The 17,890-nt window shown below is 35.0% G+C and overlaps 3 protein-coding genes across 3 annotated transcripts; 1 reads left to right on the top strand and 2 right to left on the bottom strand.

Annotated features, from left to right (window-relative positions):
• Positions 1 to 308: 308 nt before the first annotated feature.
• Positions 309 to 6,953, bottom strand: LOC107036118 (leucine-rich repeat and guanylate kinase domain-containing protein-like). The gene is made up of 12 exons (XM_015253859.2): positions 6,805 to 6,953; positions 6,024 to 6,149; positions 5,323 to 5,374; positions 5,029 to 5,231; positions 4,817 to 4,969; positions 4,664 to 4,683; positions 4,309 to 4,543; positions 3,896 to 4,194; positions 2,857 to 3,638; positions 1,296 to 1,807; positions 557 to 844; positions 309 to 494 (listed from the first exon to the last, which is right to left on the bottom strand). The coding sequence occupies exons 2-12, from the start codon at positions 6,087 to 6,089 to the stop codon at positions 309 to 311; spliced, it is 2,796 nt and encodes a 931-aa protein (XP_015109345.2). The 5' UTR covers positions 6,090 to 6,149; positions 6,805 to 6,953.
• Positions 6,954 to 7,046: 93 nt separating this feature from the next.
• On the top strand, positions 7,047 to 8,864 carry LOC107036147. The gene is made up of 2 exons (XM_015253894.1): positions 7,047 to 7,187; positions 8,572 to 8,864. Exons 1-2 carry the CDS (start codon positions 7,151 to 7,153, stop codon positions 8,862 to 8,864), a joined length of 330 nt encoding a protein of 109 aa, XP_015109380.1. The 5' UTR covers positions 7,047 to 7,150.
• Positions 8,865 to 13,661: 4,797 nt separating this feature from the next.
• Positions 13,662 to 17,537, bottom strand: LOC107036211 (protein disulfide-isomerase A6 homolog). Its single transcript, XM_015253999.1, has 4 exons — positions 17,309 to 17,537; positions 16,990 to 17,183; positions 15,305 to 16,083; positions 13,662 to 14,297 (listed from the first exon to the last, which is right to left on the bottom strand). The coding sequence occupies exons 1-4, from the start codon at positions 17,322 to 17,324 to the stop codon at positions 13,979 to 13,981; spliced, it is 1,308 nt and encodes a 435-aa protein (XP_015109485.1). The 5' UTR covers positions 17,325 to 17,537; the 3' UTR covers positions 13,662 to 13,978.
• Positions 17,538 to 17,890: the final 353 nt, after the last annotated feature.

The following is a 17,890-nucleotide window of genomic DNA, read 5'->3' as shown; positions in this document are numbered from 1 at the left end:
GAGAGACGCTCAAAAGGTGTCCGGGAAAAGGAGAAAGAGCAAAGAACACAAATCTGTTGAGAAAGAGTCAAACTCAGATAATACAATGACATCGTCAAACGCAGATTTATGCCCCGAAGATTAATAATCTGTAGCAACAATCAACGTTCCCATGAATTCAATAAAAATCATCATTAAAATAATGTTTTAGGACGCCTGTAAAATCATACGCGTCAAACTAATAAATTTTGTACTGTGAAATTTCTTAAAAATCAACTGATCTATTTATTTGTAATGACCCTGAAAATGAAATGTTGAATTTTTTGGTATCAAAACTCTCTCGGAAAAAAATTCGCGTTGAGTTCACCGAGGATGCTATCAATAACCTTCGGAACAATCACCTCATTCCGATACTCAATATCGGGAGTTTCACATTTTTCATATTTCTGGTCAATTTGTGCATTGACGAACTCGATGAGGGCACTCAGCGCGTGGTCGTACTCGTCGGAAAACACCTGAAATCAGATGAATCATAAATGATTCATTGCAGAACAAGTCTGAGTGCTGGATAACTAACTGTGAGCGAATAAAATCCGGGACTCTCCAAGTGCTTATCGATGTACGCTTGTCTCGACCTCATCACCACTTCCACGTAGTAATTCATTAGATATTTCGGCTCATCAGCTCGTTTAAAATTTTCGAAAAACCGGTAGTGCGACTCATCACTCGATTCAGATATCATGTCAATTGGCGTTTCTCCTTTTTCTTCGAACGCTTTGCGACGATGCAGAAATCTTTTCATTCTCCGTTGCCTTTTCGACTCCTCATCGTCGATTATTATATTCTTGTGTTCGTCCAGAATTATCTAAAATTTATTGGCAACTGTTCAGTATCGGGAGGGTGAACTAAAACCGAATGATTGAAATATTTCGACTAATTCAATGAAGATGAAGTTTATCAAACAGTATGAGACAATTAAATTTGAATGAGAGGTAATAAAAAATATTTTTCTTTTCTGTATTTTTAGCAATGGGAAATTTTCGGTAGAAACTATTTTATTGAAAAAATCAATAGTATTCGATTCTTCCATACAACTTGTTCTATTGAAATTTTTTTTCTGTGGCAATTTTCTCAACATAAATTTTTGAGTAAAGGATTCGTGCAGAAAATATCAAGTTTTTTTTTGCAGATGAATGATTTTAAAAAAATATTCATCATCAGGATAAAGTCCAATAATTAACGAGATGTAAAGAACGTAGAATGTAGAATCAATATAAATAATCAGTTGATAGTCATTCTTGCAATTTAAGAATTACTTTGAGATCAGAAAACGTAGCGCTGGGAGCATTCTCCACTCCTCCATCACCACGATTCTCTTGAAACTGAATATGCTTCTCTGCAATAACTTCTTTAGCAGTCTTAGTGACTCCGCGCAGCATCATTCGGCTCTGGAGGATGATATCCATAGCAGTAGCCCCGGTGCCTTGAGGTCTGACGTAATCACAATAATTTGGCAAATCGAGATCTTGAATAATTTCACTCATGAGCTGAGATATGAAATTCGCTCTGCTAACCGCCGATTCCACGTGATTTTCACGTGACAATCTTCCTATCGTTAATGCCAGCAAATTCTCAACACTGTCTTTGATCCAGGTGAATATTTTGAATTTCTCTCTGATCCATTCTCTATGAATTTCCTCGTTTTTCGTCATCACTAGAATTACTTTAACGTTTGGGTATCGATGCTTCAGTTGGATTGTTGCATCAAGATCCATTTGAGTTATTCCAATTTTATTTTCTTTTCGTAATGCCACGATTTCTCCAGCATCTGTGGATTATTTCAGTCATAAGAAATGACAAGAATTGCGGTAATGAATATTTATGAAACAATTGCATTTTTTCAGAAACCATCTAAAAAACGCATATTCGCACGCACGAAAAAATTTAATAGAAAAACCTACCGAATTCGTTTGAAAATTCTATTGAATTTCAATTAAACTTTCTATCAGTTTTGGGCTGAAAACATTCAATAGAAAAAGTCAACAGAATTCGATTTTTCTCTATAACTCATTCTTTTCATATATTTTCTATAGAATTTGCTCGACTCGAATTTTGGAGTTTTTTTCATTCTATTTTTCTTTTCTTCTCATCGAGAAAATCAAACGAAAAAACTTAGAAAATTTGAGTCGAGGAAATTCTATAGAAAATATCTTAATAGAATAAAGTTATATAGAACAATTGAATTCTATCGACTTTTTCTACTGAATATTTTCTATTGAACATTTCAATAGAATCGGCTAAAAACTAATAGAGCAGTTCAATAGAAATCCAATAGAATTTTCTAACGAATTCGATAAGTTTTTCTATTAAATTATTTCGTCCGTGCGGACTTTTTCGATCATATTTAGTTACTCTCACACTAAAAATTGCAAACTTAAATTTCAGCGACTCGAAAGCTTTCATTCGGAAGAAAAAGAGTGTTGAGAGAAATTTTTCATCAAAATTTTCCAAGTGTCTGGATTTGTTTGTTTTTGAATTTTCTCTTGAGCAATCGTTTCTGAACTAGATAAATGGCCGAAATATTGATTTTGAGTACGGCAATAGTTTTTTCTCTCAGTGAAAAGAAATCGAGAAATTTCCCAGCGAATTCATCAAAAATTTCTATTGAATTTCTATTCAACTTCGATTAGTTTTTCGTCGATTCTATCAATAAATTTTGCAACGTTTCTATGTTTGTTTCAGAAGATAATATCTAGCAGAAACTATCATAAAAAAAAATCAATAGAATTCCATCTTTTTGTACGACTTCTCTAGCAGTTTCATATAAAAATGAAATTCCATAAATTTCTTGGCTTCTGGAATAATTTTCTCCCTTACGAAATCCATAACTATCTCCGACAAGTTCCTCAACCGTCAGAAACTCTCCATTTCTCGCCATTGCATTGAAATCCTCTCTCTCCACAAATTTGTAAGCCTTGACCTCGTCATGATGAGCTGAAAATTCTCTCGTCGTGTAACTCCGACAGTACTTTACCTTATCCGACATTCTCTTGGCGATAAGGAGACCCAGATGTATTTTCTTAACAGCCGAGGGTCCACTCAGGACTATCAGAGCAGGATCAGGCTGATCGTAAGGGATGACGCTGTCATCGAGACTTGGAGGGATCAAGTGCTCCAGCAGGATCAGTTTGCTGAGAGCCTTGGAGGATAAGAGATCCACTGGCGGACTGAATTTAGCCAGTGCGGATACCTTTTCAGGAATAGTGACTTCACACTCATCGATACAAGTGAGAGTGGGTATTGAATGCAAGAGAACTTCTCTGTAATATGGCCAGGTAGTGCAGGAGTTGCCTCGAAGGTCTATTTCGTCGAGGAAAGCTCTGGCGTTTGATACGCTCAACAGATCCGCTATTTTATTGTGCCTCAGGTCGAGAGTTCGGAGGGAGTAGAAAGCATTGTGGAGGAAAAATAAGGAAGAAATCTTGTTGTGATTCAGAAGGAGAGCCCTGAGCTTCCGAAGATTCTCCAATCCTTCGCCCGAAGATGACCGGAATTTCGTGATACGGTTGAACTCCAAGTTCAAGTTTTCAATGTTTAGATTATCCAAGTTGCGGACGCAGTCGATTAAATTGTGAGATAAATTCAAATGCTTCAAATGTCTGATGAGAAAAATGGGAATTAATCACGGTATTAACTTTGTGACAAGAAATAAATTAGTGACTGCGGACATAGAGGACATGTATAAAATTGGGAACATGTTTGAGAATGAAGAATATGTATGAAAATTAAGGACATGTAGGGGAGAATGGGGCAAAATGAAACAGCAGAAAAACGACTATTTGACGCAAATACAATCATCTCCATCCACCGCATTATGAATAAATTATTGTATAAACGAGAATAGTCGAATTCGTACCTGAGATTTTGTAGTCCTGAAATAAATTCGATAGAATTATGCGAAAGATCTAGGTACACGATGCTCCAAAACTCTGACATGTCACTCATAGTCGTAATGTTGTTGTAAGACAGATCCAGGTAAGTTAAATATAATGGGGATGGGAGCAGTGACAGAGACGTCAGCTTATTGTGGGATGCATCCAGGTGTACAAGATAGGGAAATTTACCCAGAAGTGATAGGTCATCCAAATTGTTATAAGAAAGATTCAAGTATTGGAGGTATTTATACTTTCGCAACGCCGCTATATCGACAAGATTCTGTGGGACAAAATTAAGAGGAAAATCGGTTGTTTAAAGATGCTTGCAATTTTTGCAAAATTATGTCGGGATTTCTGGCTTGCAGAATATGATTTGATGATCGATTAATTTTACCATGTGACTTAAATTACATTTTGTCAAAGCATAACTCTCGTCATGGGGACATTTGGCCAGACGGCTCAAGCGGCTTTCAATCAATCGATCCGACAAAATTCCTTCTCTCTCCTCTTCATTCAACTCGAAGTCATATACTTTTTTTATTGCGAAGATTGACTCGTCAGATTCATCCCAAAAATTTGAATCTAAAACACAATCTCCCCACCTTATTTCCGAAGGTCTCCTTTCCTCTCTAGCCATTTTTGTGGTATGTTAGACTATTTTCGCTGGCAAAATAATTTCATAACAAATGAAAACAAGTTTTAAAAAATTGAAAGCTGTCATTTATGATTTATTTTACTCTTCTGTTCACCCCCTTTGATTTAGGTGAAACTATAGTGCACAAACCTATTCCAAAAATTTCAATTAAAATTTTTTTTTTTCAATAGTAGGTCTGAAGAACAAGGAGTTGTGTTGCGAAAAATGAAAAATACTTTTTATCTTGAAATGTATTTTATTCTTTTACTCTTTCTCTCAAAGCTTCGGAACTCAACCGATAGTGATGCCACTCTTCCGTTTCCGTCAAGTCAATTGCTCCCCTGCGCTTGTAGAAATTGACCGCGGGGTTCCATTTTAATACCGCAAAGTCCAATCGACCACAATTCTGGTGCACCGCTTGCTAAAATGAATCAATGAAACATTAGAATGGATCAATGAATATTTACGATGAGTCTTCACCTTTGCAACGGCGTCGAAGAGTAGGGAACCAACTCCCTGCGCCCGAAGATCAGGAATCACATATAAATCCTCCAGGTACATGGCTTTTCCGACCCAAGTTGAATACGAGAAATAGTATAAAGCATAGCCTATTAATTTGCTATTTTTCTCAGCGACGAGACAATGGAAAAGTGGATGGTCACCAAACCCGTCATTTTCTAATGCTAAAGCAGAATTGGAAAAAATCATTCAGAATCAAGTGTAACTAATTTAAATTTTCTTTCCAATTTTCTGAATCGGAGTACATGTACTCACTGTCCGCTCCAATTTTTGGACCATTCGACATATCTTCAAAATCTGCGAGTTGCTGAAAATTTGTTTGTCAACTTTATACTATCATTCTAGCGAGAATAACATTGTCAATAATGACAATTCGTGATTTTTGTATATTTTTCATTGATTTCTGATACAATAGATTCATACTAGAAGACTATGAACGTAGAATCATATTTCTTTTTTATCTGAGCAAATTTCTCCGGTTATTGATTTTTTTTCTTAGCGCACATGTCAGAAGCGAAGCGGTCAAACGGTTATCGCCTTAGAGTATAGAATAGAGTTGGTAGATTTTGGTGATTAGCCAATTTGGAAATGAATTTTCAATGTATGAGAAATCTTATTCTAATAGCCCGCGACTTTTAAAACTCATAGTGTTTTCCCCTTAAGCATCGCGAAACACGCTAAACTATAAAAAAATAAAAACTGGCGATGCTCATTGAGAGAGTGATGGAGCATTAAACCTCTTTACCGCTTCGCCACTGAATATTATTATCGGATACGAAAATAATCGCAATTCATTTTGAGCATCTGAGTATTGAAGCCTCTGGCTAATTGAATCTCAAAATGAAATCAAATTATTATTGTATACTGATTTTCCCCAAGATCCCTTGTCCTTGACTGTTGATTAGCAACGTGGAAATGAATAGGAGATTTAATGACGACAAACTTTCTAGTCATACCTGGATTAAGCTTCTTATTCCTTCACAGTCTTCTCGTACTGCCGGGCGCACTTTGACTTCACCCATAATTGATTTCCGTTCGTTATAGTTGTTGAGTTACGAAATGAAACTAATGAGCAACTATTTCTGTGGGGAATAATCAAAAGAAAATCGTGTTGACACGATACCATCCAATTTGATTACATATTGACGTCGCGTACATAAAATCTATGACTAAAATCTCCATATGACTATCCCATTTTGAAATACCCCGAAAAAGTTGAGTAATATCATTATTCATCGAAGAAAAAAAAATTATTCGATTTTCGAATGGCCCCTGCATAACAGAAGGATTTAAATAACAAAAAACTTGAAAAATGACTCATTATTCTTCCTCGTGGTACTGTCGTATTTTTATTCCAAAAGTGTATGAAAAAACGAAAAAAATCTTTTTTTATTCATCAAAATCGGCCAATTTGTTCGCAAGATATGATTTTTCAAAAATTTGAGCTTTTGTTATTTGTCCTGGCCAAACAATTAATGTTAAAGGAGCGAAAATTTAGAGAAAGTATGTACTCATGTAGTACTTGACTGGGAGCATGCTAATTCAAGATTCTGAGGACCAAAAAATTCCAGGGTGGCTGAGTTGACATGGAATGTCCCATATATGTTACATATAATTTAGATAAATCACCGGAGATATATTTTTCCACACGGATTCCTAGAGATAATTTACAAAATAAAAACCCAATCAAATTGAAAATATTCACAAGTAGAATGCCACTATCACCCTATAACTCACCGCTTTCAATTCAGCTAATCAATATGATTATCAATTATAATTACATATCTGGGAAACTAGTCATCGGAATCCGGCTCAAACAAACACTGAGAGCATATTTCTATCTCTTGACATATTTCTTCCTACGAATCCAATCAAAACTGATTCAACCCGTGTCGACCCAGCCGTGGGATCACAGATAACAATAAACTATACTGAAGACCCACACATGGTATAGTGTCATCACTCCCGGGAAGCAGATGCCAAGCGGGTCTGTCAAAATAAAAAGAAGCGTCTCGCTCCGACTCACTCCAAATTCAATTTTTCAATCACTCTAATTTAGGAGGATACGTTATAATTGATTGACATGAAAGGGGTCGCAATACTAATTCTCGGAGTCCTGTGTAAGTAATTTATTGTCTTTAATAATGGAGATGATTATTCAAGAAGGAATTGCCTTTTTTGGAGTTAAAAACGTGGAGTGGTGGGGGTTACTTTTTATACACGTGTGCTGCATCCATTCATGATGAAATATAATTCAAGTGCACGAACTTCATTTTCACTTCTGAAGTAAAAAACATTTAACGTTTTTTTTAATAAGCAAAAAGAAAATAGTCCTGTTAGATTCTAAATCGAAGGGACCCGTGGAAACATTTCAATAAATGCGTTATGAATTGATTAATTACTTGATCAATTAATTAGGCAATCAATTCATCAACCCTGTAATCCAGTCATTAATTTTATCAAGATGAGATTCATTATTGAAAAAAACGAACTGCCTATTTCGGAGTAGAAGAAACCTGGAGTTTGGGGATTAATTTTTGAACACGTGTAAACTCCATTTTCACTTCTGAAATAGTAAATACTATTTCATTTTCTATTTCGTTGAAACGAAATATCCAATAACTATTTTATTTCAATTTCAAAAAGACATAAATAAATAGTCTTTCATCCCAATGAACCATTTGGAATAGGATTTCTACTTGATTTTCATAAAATAGTGCCCAGCTCTGCTAATTTATTAAACAATACCTATATGCAATATAAGAGCAATTTCTCACTTGTTTTTATTTTTAACGAGTAAAAGGACAGTGGCCCTGCAAAATAATGAATTAATTGATCAAATAATCAATCATCTGATTGATCAAATTATCAACCCTGTAATCAAGCCATTAATTTCATCGAAATCAGGTTTATTATTGAAAAAAAAAATTGTCTATTTTGAAGTGAAAAAACGTGAAGCGGTGGGGGTTGTTTTTAATATACAATCATTTACCTAAAGTAGCTCTACCCTTCGGCCGGGCTACGCAGTACTTTTGGATATTTTCAGTGTTTAAATTTTTCAACTAAATTGCATGGAAAAAATTCATACCCAGTCAGTATTATCTAAATTAAATGTCGCTAAATATTGTTATTTTTTATCAAACATTTCCCTCTTATAAATAAATAGTAAAACGTGTTTGCAAAACGGTGGATTATTTGTTATGAGGTGTCGAAAAAATTCTTGATTTTTTCACATTTAATGAAAAAAAATCAGATTTTAATCTTTGATTACAATGGAAATATTGATTTTCACATAAGACACTGGGTTAAATCCTGATTTTTAAACATTTGAAAAACCAAAACGATAATTAAATTGAGAAAAAAATTAGAATTCCGAATCTAATCGAGTTTTCTGCAATTTTTTTTGCAGTTTTCAATAATCTTTGAATTTACCGTAAGGGTGGAGCTACTTTAAATGCTTGGAATTTTCGACAAAAATCCTTACTCGTGATTAATGACTTCCAGTGGTTGTCCAATCAACCGAGGCTGGAATTCGTTCCAGGGTGTCAAGCGACAGAGATCGCTCCCAAAGGTCCAGTTACAACACCCAAACCAGTGGTATCCAGAACCCGAAAAACCTGAAATCGTCGTCGGAGAGTGTCAGGAAAGGCAGTGCGATATCTGCGTGGGGAATAATCGGATTGATCCTTGCTGCAATAATCATCACCACGACTGGTTACTATGCCTTCGTATTCTATCCCTATCTCTGTAAAAAGGAGCGCAATTACGACATGATCGAACTGACGAATGTCGTATGACCATGTGGAACGTAGAACATACGTTATATTCATTCAACTATTTATAGTCCTGGTAATCCATGCGCTAGATACAATTTAGTATCCATTTTGAGAGTTACGGGTTTGCTTGGTATTTTTATGTTTTTAGGTGTGTAGAATGCGAATTTAAAGGTCGTTTTGCCGACGAACGATGCAAGAAAATTTTATTAACGATTCGATTATTGAAACTGAGTTTGCGCAAAAACTATTCAAGGCAGAAAGAAATAATTGAAACTAGGGGGCTTCGTCCCCTGCTCGCTCCGCTCGCCAACTACCACATGGCCCGCATATGACCCCCATCGTCCGTATTTTGACCCTTGAGACCCTTAATCTAAACCTCCTGACCCTTATTTCGACCTTTAATTTTGGAGGCTTCATTTCTAGTACTAAATTTTCATCACCAGAAGTCAATTCGAATTTTTATAATACAGAGAGATATATAGAGACCCTTATTTTGACCCTCGAGACCCTTATTTTGACCCTCGTAAACGTTATTTTGACCCTTATGATCCTTACTTTTGGAGTGTTAATTGTGAGTACCGAATTTTCATCACCAGAAGTCGATTCGAATTTTTATAATATAGAGAGTTATATAAAGACCCTTATTTTGACCCTTCTTTTGACCCTCGTAAATTTTATTTTAACCCTTGTAACCCTTACTTTTGGAGTGTTAATTGCGAGTACCAAATTTTCATCACCAGAAGTCGATTTGGATTTTTATAATAAAGAGAGTTATATAGAGACCCTTATTTTGACCCTCGTGACCCTTATTTTGACCCTCGTCAACTTTATCTTGACCCTTGTGACCCTTAATTTTGGAGTGTTAATTGCGAGTACCAAATTTTCATCACCAGAAGTCGATTTGGATTTTTATGATATAGAGAGATGAAAAATGTTCATTGTTAAACTAAACATATTTGTGTATATGGATTTTTTTCCTATTTGGATTATTTTACGAGATATTCGAGTGTTGAATTTACCGCTGAAATTCGTACCTTTGATGCCCCGGATATAATTGGAATAGGGAAAAAATGCATAAGAGCATTCATGTTTAGTTTGACAAGAGGGACATGTTTCATTTGAACTGTTTCAGGGTCGATTCAGTATTTTTTTGTGTTCTTAGGTGAGTTGAATCAAAATTTGAAGGTCGTTTTGCCGAGAAACAATGCGCAAAAAAGTTGATCAACGATTCGATTATTGAAACCGATTCTTTTCAAAAACTATTGTAGGTAGGAAAAAATAGTTGAAACAAAAAATATTCCTTTTGTCAAATTAAACATTTTTACATATATGGATTTTTTTCCTACTCGGATTATTTTACGAGATATTTCAATGTCAAATTTCACGCTGAAATGCGTAGCTCAATACCTCCGGAAATAATTGGAATAGGGGAAAAATTCATAAGAGCATTCCTGTTTATTTGACAAGAGGAACATTTGACATTTCAACTATTTTTTCGAATTTTGGATAGATTCTCAGAAAACTTGATTTTTACAATTGAATGGCTAATAACTTCTTCACTAAAAAACATTAAAAAATACAGAGTGCACTCGTCACTCTAAAAATTAATACTATATGGTACATAGCGTACGGAATATTAGGGGATCACCTTGAGGTTCAAGATAATGTGAGATTATACAAAAGGATATTTAATTTTTACCGATTAGACTGATTTTCATCGTGTATCATGAGTATTTTTCTCTGTGCAGCTAACGCTGCTGTAATTACGGACAATGCATTGTATTTTTTACAACATTTATTATTCAATAAAAAGACAATTTACAGTTGATAATGGCGTTTTACTCAAGGATATTATGGCAGGGTGCCACAACATGAGGAAAATTCTGAAAGAAATTCAGGATTGATATTTTTACATCTTGAATTCATCCAGAGAATTGCAGTGGGATTATGAAAACCATCTACGAACGGGTTCCAATACTTTAAATAAATAATAAAAACCATTTACGAGATAATACAATTGACAATTTTGGAAATTAACATGAATTTTTACAGAACGCGTATTTTTTTCAGCTGATAGTCAAGTTTTATTTTTACATGCTGATAAAAATTGGGTGAATTTTAAAAAATCAATGAATTGAAAATTGTTATCAACAAATTAAGATTTGCTGTAATAAAATGGTTTCTGATGCCCCTGAAGTCGTGGTAAAACTTCACTATTGGCAAAGAAAAACTCGAAATATAATCGAATTTCAATTTTGGAGCAAAATACCCACGCTGTAATACGCTTTGTGAAAGATGACCTTCATCCTTAGTCATGTTTTTTCTCTTAATTTTTTTTTTCGTAAGTAACAGTGCTACTCATTTGGGGTTCAGTAATGGAGTGGCGAGACGTAAAACAACAATCCGATCCTGTATCAATTTTGGAGTCCGCGAGTTTTGATGTGTGGAATTTGTTTTTTCCGTGACTAGTTCCGAATTTGTCGGTTGCTTTTTTGAAAAATCCGGCGTTCTATTTGTTATCAACATCTTAATTGTGTGAATCGCCGTAGCACTCAAACTATGGCCGGTAGACAAAATTTTTCAAATGATAAATTATTCAGAATTTAATGAGGAATAATTTTGGTTTTTTGACTATTCCACATATCTTCTTTAGATTTTGAGACACCTGAAATTGTTCGACGGCAAAAGTTATTCCTTAGTAATTTCTAAATAATGTATGACTTGAATTTTTTTTTATCTCCCGTAGTTTGGGGATGCGATCTAATTCAGAAGCGAAGTGGAAAAGCGGTTTAAGTCGATTTTGACTATTGGCCAGTTTTTAGTGAATATCTCGGAACTTAAGGGACATAGCTAAATTTGTATTGAGACCTTTTTTGTAGCACTCAATTTTCTCTAGAAAAAAGGTTATTACGAATATTCCATCATCTCCTTTAGATTCGGAGATATTCTTCAAAAACTCAACTAAGAGATAAGTCGACTTAAACCGCTTTACCACTTCGCTACTGAATTTAATGAATGTATAGAGTATGTTCGGCAAAAATTTCAGAATATTTAATAAAAATTATTTCGATAAATGGATAAACCTCTATTCAAGAGAATTTTTTATACAATTATGACTTTGATGTTTCAGAAGTGTATTCGATGTAAATTCCTGTTTGGCCTTAGGGGATGTCTATATTTCAGTGCCTCCAACATCGAATTCAGCTCCGTAATGTTTATGTATTGAAGAAAAAGATTAAAACTAACTTGAGATAAAAATCAAGTCGCATTGTGTTGATAATTTTATCTATTTCATGGGCAAATTTTTCAGAAATTAGATATCTGCAATAATATGAGATAATTAATTTTTATTAATCATGTATGTGGAACTGATCCCATACTTGAGGGTTTAATGAAACATAGCGATCCAAAAAACATAAATTTCACACATTAAAACCCATGAACTCCTAAATTCATTCGATCAGCTTCAGCGTATGGACTACCACTTTACTAATTTTATGATTGTGCTATAGTGGAAGACGCAACATCAATGCGACGGCTACTGTTGACTACTGGAAAATTAATCGCAGTTCTTTTGTGATGATATGTTGGTCGATTATTTTTTTTCCAAAAATCTTCACGTCAAGTCCATCTACTCTTTTCATTTCTACACACTAATTCCACTATATTTTTGAACTTTTGGGATTCATCATGGATTCATAAATTATATGCTCTCAACTTCTCGTGATAACAGACAAGTAGAAAATTATGTTGTTGGTATTAGACAGACTTGAACATTCAGGAGTATGGGGCAAACACGGAAACATTCTGGTTGAGTTTGTGCACAATTGACAGTCTAGTATTACAGATAATAATTAATTTAGAAATGGAAAAATAACGCAGTCTTATGAGGAAATTAATTTCTCAAAGTGGGGAAGAAATTAAAATTTCTAAAAAATCTCGAAAAATCTGAAAAAAATTAATAAAAATTCTATGTTCAAGATGAAAAATGATTCAAACATTTGTAATAAATAATTTGTTCTTCCGTGCTCCAAATAACGTGTTATGTCGAAAATCCCTGGTCAAATGAGAATCTATTGTTAAAAAAAATAACTGAATGAATTTGATGGATCAATTTCTTGCACTCATCAAAGTTAGAATTCACGAGAAAATGATCAATGGTAAATCATTTTATTTTTGAGCTTTTTATTTTTTCGATTCTATTAAAAACACTCAATAGAATATATTTTATTTCAAAAAATGCAGCAAACTTTGCACTTTTTACACATCTTACTATACGGGGATATTTTCTATACAAACGCTTCGGCTTAAATTTTTAGAGTTGTTGTGTTCCAATTTTTCAATCAGAAAAAAACACAAAAAACTTGGGAAATTTATACTGAAGAATTTCTATACAAAATACCTCAATAGAATGATTTATTTTCAAATTCCAAAATCAATTTTTTTCTGCAAAATATTCCCTATGAAACGTTTCTGATCGCTACGAAAACTATCAATAGAATCGGTGAAAAATTAGTAGAATTTTTAGTCGTAATGTCCCGAGTGCTTCTAAATTGTCGAAAATTTTGAAGCACGAGGGGGATGCTGCTGGATTATTCCCCCCATCTAAATTGGGAATTATCGAAAATTATCGCAATAATCCTACTCCCACTTCACCCCAAAATCTCAAATACTGAATTTCTATTGGGTGGCAATTCAGTTGGAGCGAATAATCAATAAAAGTTCAAATGCATTAGGTTTTTCTATGCAATTTTTCCGTACGTTTGACCCCATCTCTGACTTTACGAAACCATAAAAATCATAAAAATGAACATGCAATAATGTAAAAATTATTGTATTTATTTTCATAATAATATATCAACCTGATTTTTCAGTGTCGTGTGATTTCATACTCTATGACTTATAGTAAAATTACACAGTCCGTTCACACTCTCATCATAATTATTTATGATTAAAAATGTTTCAAAAAATAAAAATCAGGTGAGCTTCAATTCTCCCCCTTTCTCCATATAAACAATTGATGTGGAATGACGTTTGACAAAGAAAACGGGTATGATTTACAAATGCGTTGGAAGAGAATTGACAATGTGGTAAATGACTCATTCTTTGAAACTCTCATCACAAATGTTACTCCTCTAAAGTTCGTCTTTCTCGTCCAAGTCAACATCACTGAGATCAATGTCCTCCTCCTGTGGGGGTTCACCGTCCTTGCCGTCCCATGCTTCTGTTTCACGGACCTTTGGAAGATCAGCACCCTTGACTGGTGCTGTGCCACCTCTGCCGTAGCTGAGGTCCCTCAGGAATTCGTTGATTCCGTCGTATGAGAAACTACCTCTCAGAAGAGAGTATTTGAGTTTCTTTGCGTTGACGACAGCCAGTGCTGGGTAACCAAAACCTCCTATCTCCAGGGCTTCCTCTACTTCTGGTTGAGCTCCGGCTTCAGCCCACAGCCATCTGCAATTAGCCATAACAGAGACGTTAAAAATCAGAAAATTATAAAATAAATTCGAAGGAAAGTGAAGGAACAAGACAGGTCAATTTTGCAAATCTTTGCAAATCAATTTTGCAAGTTGACAATTTGTTTTTGAAGATAGCAAAATTGGAAGGTAGAATTGTTTCTGAAAAAAAAAACGAGAAATTCCTTGCATTTTCGCAGAGAAATTTCGCTTGGAAAATGTCCGACTGCTCTGAGATTGAAAGATATTTATCTAAAATTGAGTTCACTAGAATCGTCTTACTACTTGAAAAACATTTTTAAAATCTGAGAAAAATTGAAAAGGTTACTTTCAGAAAAAGATTATTGAAATAATTAAAAAATTGCAATTTTTGAAAATTACGAGCATATTCGATAAATAATTTACAAACAATCTATTTTCCACCATAAAAAATATTTGTTCGTAATCGTAATTTCTTGTAAAAATCATATTCAGAATTTTACTCAAATCGATTTCATGCCTAAAAAAATAAGGTCTCATAAACAATAAACGTTTAGAACATAATAATTCTGTGCAAAATGTAATTATAATGACACTGAATATTCATAATTTTTGTCAAAGTTATCTCACGTAATTCGATTGAAAATAGATAAAACGATTTGGCCTGTACCACACTGTAAACTCATATACTTGAATATCCTTAAAATATTCTTCCCAATGCCATCTTGACCAACTTCTATTTTATTTTGAAACCACTATTAATGGAAAGAAAAAATGAATAAATGAATTTTGAATGTATTTTAAATTGAATTCAATTATTCAATTGAATAATTCAATTATATATAAATATAATTAATATAAATTCCATTCGGAAGCAAATTGGCAATCTGTCAAAATACATTGCCTTCGTCATGAAGAAAGCAATGTCCCCCTTGATTCTCTTACAAAGAGTCTTGACAATTTCCCAAAATAACTAAATACCCACCAAAATGTGCAAAATCATAACTTGTTCAACTGAATTCTTACCCCCAGTCTTTCTGCTTGAACTTGTCCGCAAGTTTTTGCAAAGTACTGATATAGCCATTTCTACAATCAGACTGGCAATCCAGAATATGTGGCAACACAGAGACAACGCAGAGTTGTTTTCCTTCACAAGAATCTTTCCACGAGTCCTTTCCAACGAGTTGAATAACCTCCGGTGGTGGTATGCTCGCAGACCACTTCTCAAGTGCCCAGCTGACAATGTCCCCTGCTGTTCTACCACCATCGTATTCAGCAGCTGAATCAGAGTCCTTGGCACCGCGTGCAAAGTACTTGATCGTGGGATATCCCTTGATTCCGTATTCACGAGCTTTCTCCTGATGAACAGTAGCATCCAGTGCTCCCAACTTGACTTTTCCCTTCAATTCAGTAGCCGCTGAGGCCCATTCTGGAGCCAAATTCTTGCAGTGTCCACACCAGGGTGCAAAGAATTCCACAAGCCACGTGTCATCGGACTCCAAGACCAATTTATCGAAGTTCTCGTCTGTGAGTTCGATAACATCGTCGGAACTCTTTGATTTCTTCGAGTCTGACGAGCCTCCACTGCTGCCGCTCTTTTTGCCATTCAGAGCTGATTTGACCTTGTTTTTGGCAGCGCTCAATGCTGCATCGACGAGACCTGATGCTGTCCTGGCGCCGTTGTAGTCCTCGGGCTTGTTCTTGTTAGCTCCGAAAATTTTTACTGTCGGAAAACCTTGAACTCCAAACCTGGAGCCGAGAGATTTGTGCTCGTCAGCATCTACTGCTCCAAGCTTGACGACTCCCTGGAAGAGAAACAAGTGATCAGTTGAATGTATTATTTTTATTTTCAATCAAGGGGAGACTACTTTGAGTTTTAAAGTTCGCAGGTGATTGAGTGAGATTTCTCATGCATTGAAGATCGATTATATATGTCTAAAAATGAATAATTAGTGCAAAAAAATTAATTGTTTATTGTTCATTCGCCCCGCAGACACTTCAAATGTTGGAAATAGTCCATGGCCTCCAATTTTTGAGCTACAGAGGTTTTTTTTCACAATTTTTTGAAAAAATGTGTACAATAACACTTACGAATTAGTTTTTAGCGTAAGATATCTGAGAATTTTCTAGAAAATTCTAGAATATTCTTAAATTTTCAATAAATTTCTACAGTGCAAACATCGGCATAATCGAAATTTTGAATTACAGTTAAATTTAGAATATGTCAATTGTTAATATTGCTCACCAATTTTTTTATTTTAAAAATAACCATCAATTTAAATTTTCAAATTCCGAATTATTTTATCAACCAATAATTGAGAAATTAAATTACCAATTATTATATTATGTTTCAAATTTCAATTACGACAAATAAATCTAAATTACTGTGAGGTGCAACTTCTCATAATATTGCTAAAGCAATGATTGATGCCGATCTATGCTACAGTGCATAGTTTATTAGTACCTACATGCAATAATAAGCCGATTGGGGATCCTAAATTATGCAATTCATTATATCAAACTAACCTAATCTATGTAATTTATTATGTTTAAGATGTAAATGATAAAATAAAACAGATGGAACTAATAGAACAGTTCAACAGAAATTCGATAGAATTTTCTAACGAATTCGATGGGTTTTTCTATTAAATTTTTTCGTCCGTGATTGTGAACCCTGTTATCCCTTAACCACTCAACTTCCGGAATAATACCTTCAATGCAGTAGCAGCTTTATCATACTCCGGAGTAAGTGCCTGGCAGTGTCCACACCAAGGTGCAAAAAACTCGACAATCCACACATTGTCGCTGTTCGTGACAAGTTTATCAAAATTACTGGGGTTCAACTGTACAACATCTGAATTCGATGAATACAAACAATTTGCTCCAACGGTGAGCAACAAAATACCTGCAACAAAACCACTCGTGAAACTCCACCAAACGAACACAACATTTTCCCTGAAATGGGAAAAAGCACCGGCGGAGCCGGCTAATTCTTTGTAAACAAATTGTGCAAAGCTTGGAGTAACTCACCGAGAAGGGCTTTCATGGTTTCTGCTGCGCTGGCAGTAGCTTATCACACAAAGACTTCGCAAAATCGTTTGTAGGGAACTGACAAGTGCACACGCGACTTATTTATGCCCGGTTATACGAAAACAGTTGCCTGGCAGTCGTTTCGTCTCCAGACTACGGTGGCTTTTTCGTGGATCTCTCGGATTGGTCCACGCAGAAGGGAGAATCAATGGCACTTGACGCCCACACAGCCACTGGTGGCTCTCTCGGTAATGCTGTTAGATTCTTCCAAAAATGGACGAATCCCGAGCGAAAGTTCAACAGTTGGCCTGCTCTCATTGGTGCTACTGCTGCCCACCGGGGATCGACGATTGTTCGAGAATCATCGGGCATTCGAAAGAAGTATAGACTCAGATCTAATCCCTATCTAAACGCAGATAAGCAGATAACGCCGATGATCGAGCTTCCGATTCGTGTCAAAAACAGAATATTGAGAAAACTGGCCTATTCTCGACCTTCTGTCAGAATTAATTGTTAAATGAAAAAAAATGCTTGAGATCTGTCAGCGACGTAACTATAAAACGATGTGCGAATCATGTTACC

The sequence above is a fragment of the Diachasma alloeum genome, unplaced genomic scaffold (genome assembly GCF_001412515.2).
Source record: "Diachasma alloeum isolate Michigan unplaced genomic scaffold, Dall2.0 Dall_scaffold_00206, whole genome shotgun sequence".
Taxonomy (NCBI): Eukaryota; Metazoa; Arthropoda; class Insecta; order Hymenoptera; family Braconidae; genus Diachasma; species Diachasma alloeum.
The sequence above is the reverse complement of the archived record's forward strand: the minus strand, read 5'-3'. Positions and strand labels throughout refer to the sequence as shown.

What these genes read in the sequence shown, in the direction of transcription:
- LOC107036118 (XM_015253859.2), bottom strand. Translation starts at nt 6,089, where the DNA reads ATGGGTGAAGTCAAAGTGCGCCCGGCAGTACGAGAAGACTGTGAAGGA. An exon ending in GAATAAGAAGCTTAATCCAG is followed by an intron (nt 5,375 to 6,023) that starts GTATGACTAGAA and finishes ACAAATTTTCAG; the next exon opens with CAACTCGCAGATTTTGAAGA. An exon ending in CGGAGATAGTTATGGATTTC is followed by an intron (nt 1,808 to 2,856) that starts GTAAGGGAGAAA and finishes AATAATCCACAG; the next exon opens with ATGCTGGAGAAATCGTGGCA.
- LOC107036147 (XM_015253894.1), top strand. Translation starts at nt 7,151, where the DNA reads ATGAAAGGGGTCGCAATACTAATTCTCGGAGTCCTGT. An exon ending in ACTAATTCTCGGAGTCCTGT is followed by an intron (nt 7,188 to 8,571) that starts GTAAGTAATTTA and finishes AATGACTTCCAG; the next exon opens with TGGTTGTCCAATCAACCGAG.
- LOC107036211 (XM_015253999.1), bottom strand. An exon ending in AAGCTGCTACTGCATTGAAG is followed by an intron (nt 16,084 to 16,989) that starts GTATTATTCCGG and finishes TTTCTCTTCCAG; the next exon opens with GGAGTCGTCAAGCTTGGAGC. An exon ending in TTCAAGCAGAAAGACTGGGG is followed by an intron (nt 14,298 to 15,304) that starts GTAAGAATTCAG and finishes GGCTAATTGCAG; the next exon opens with ATGGCTGTGGGCTGAAGCCG.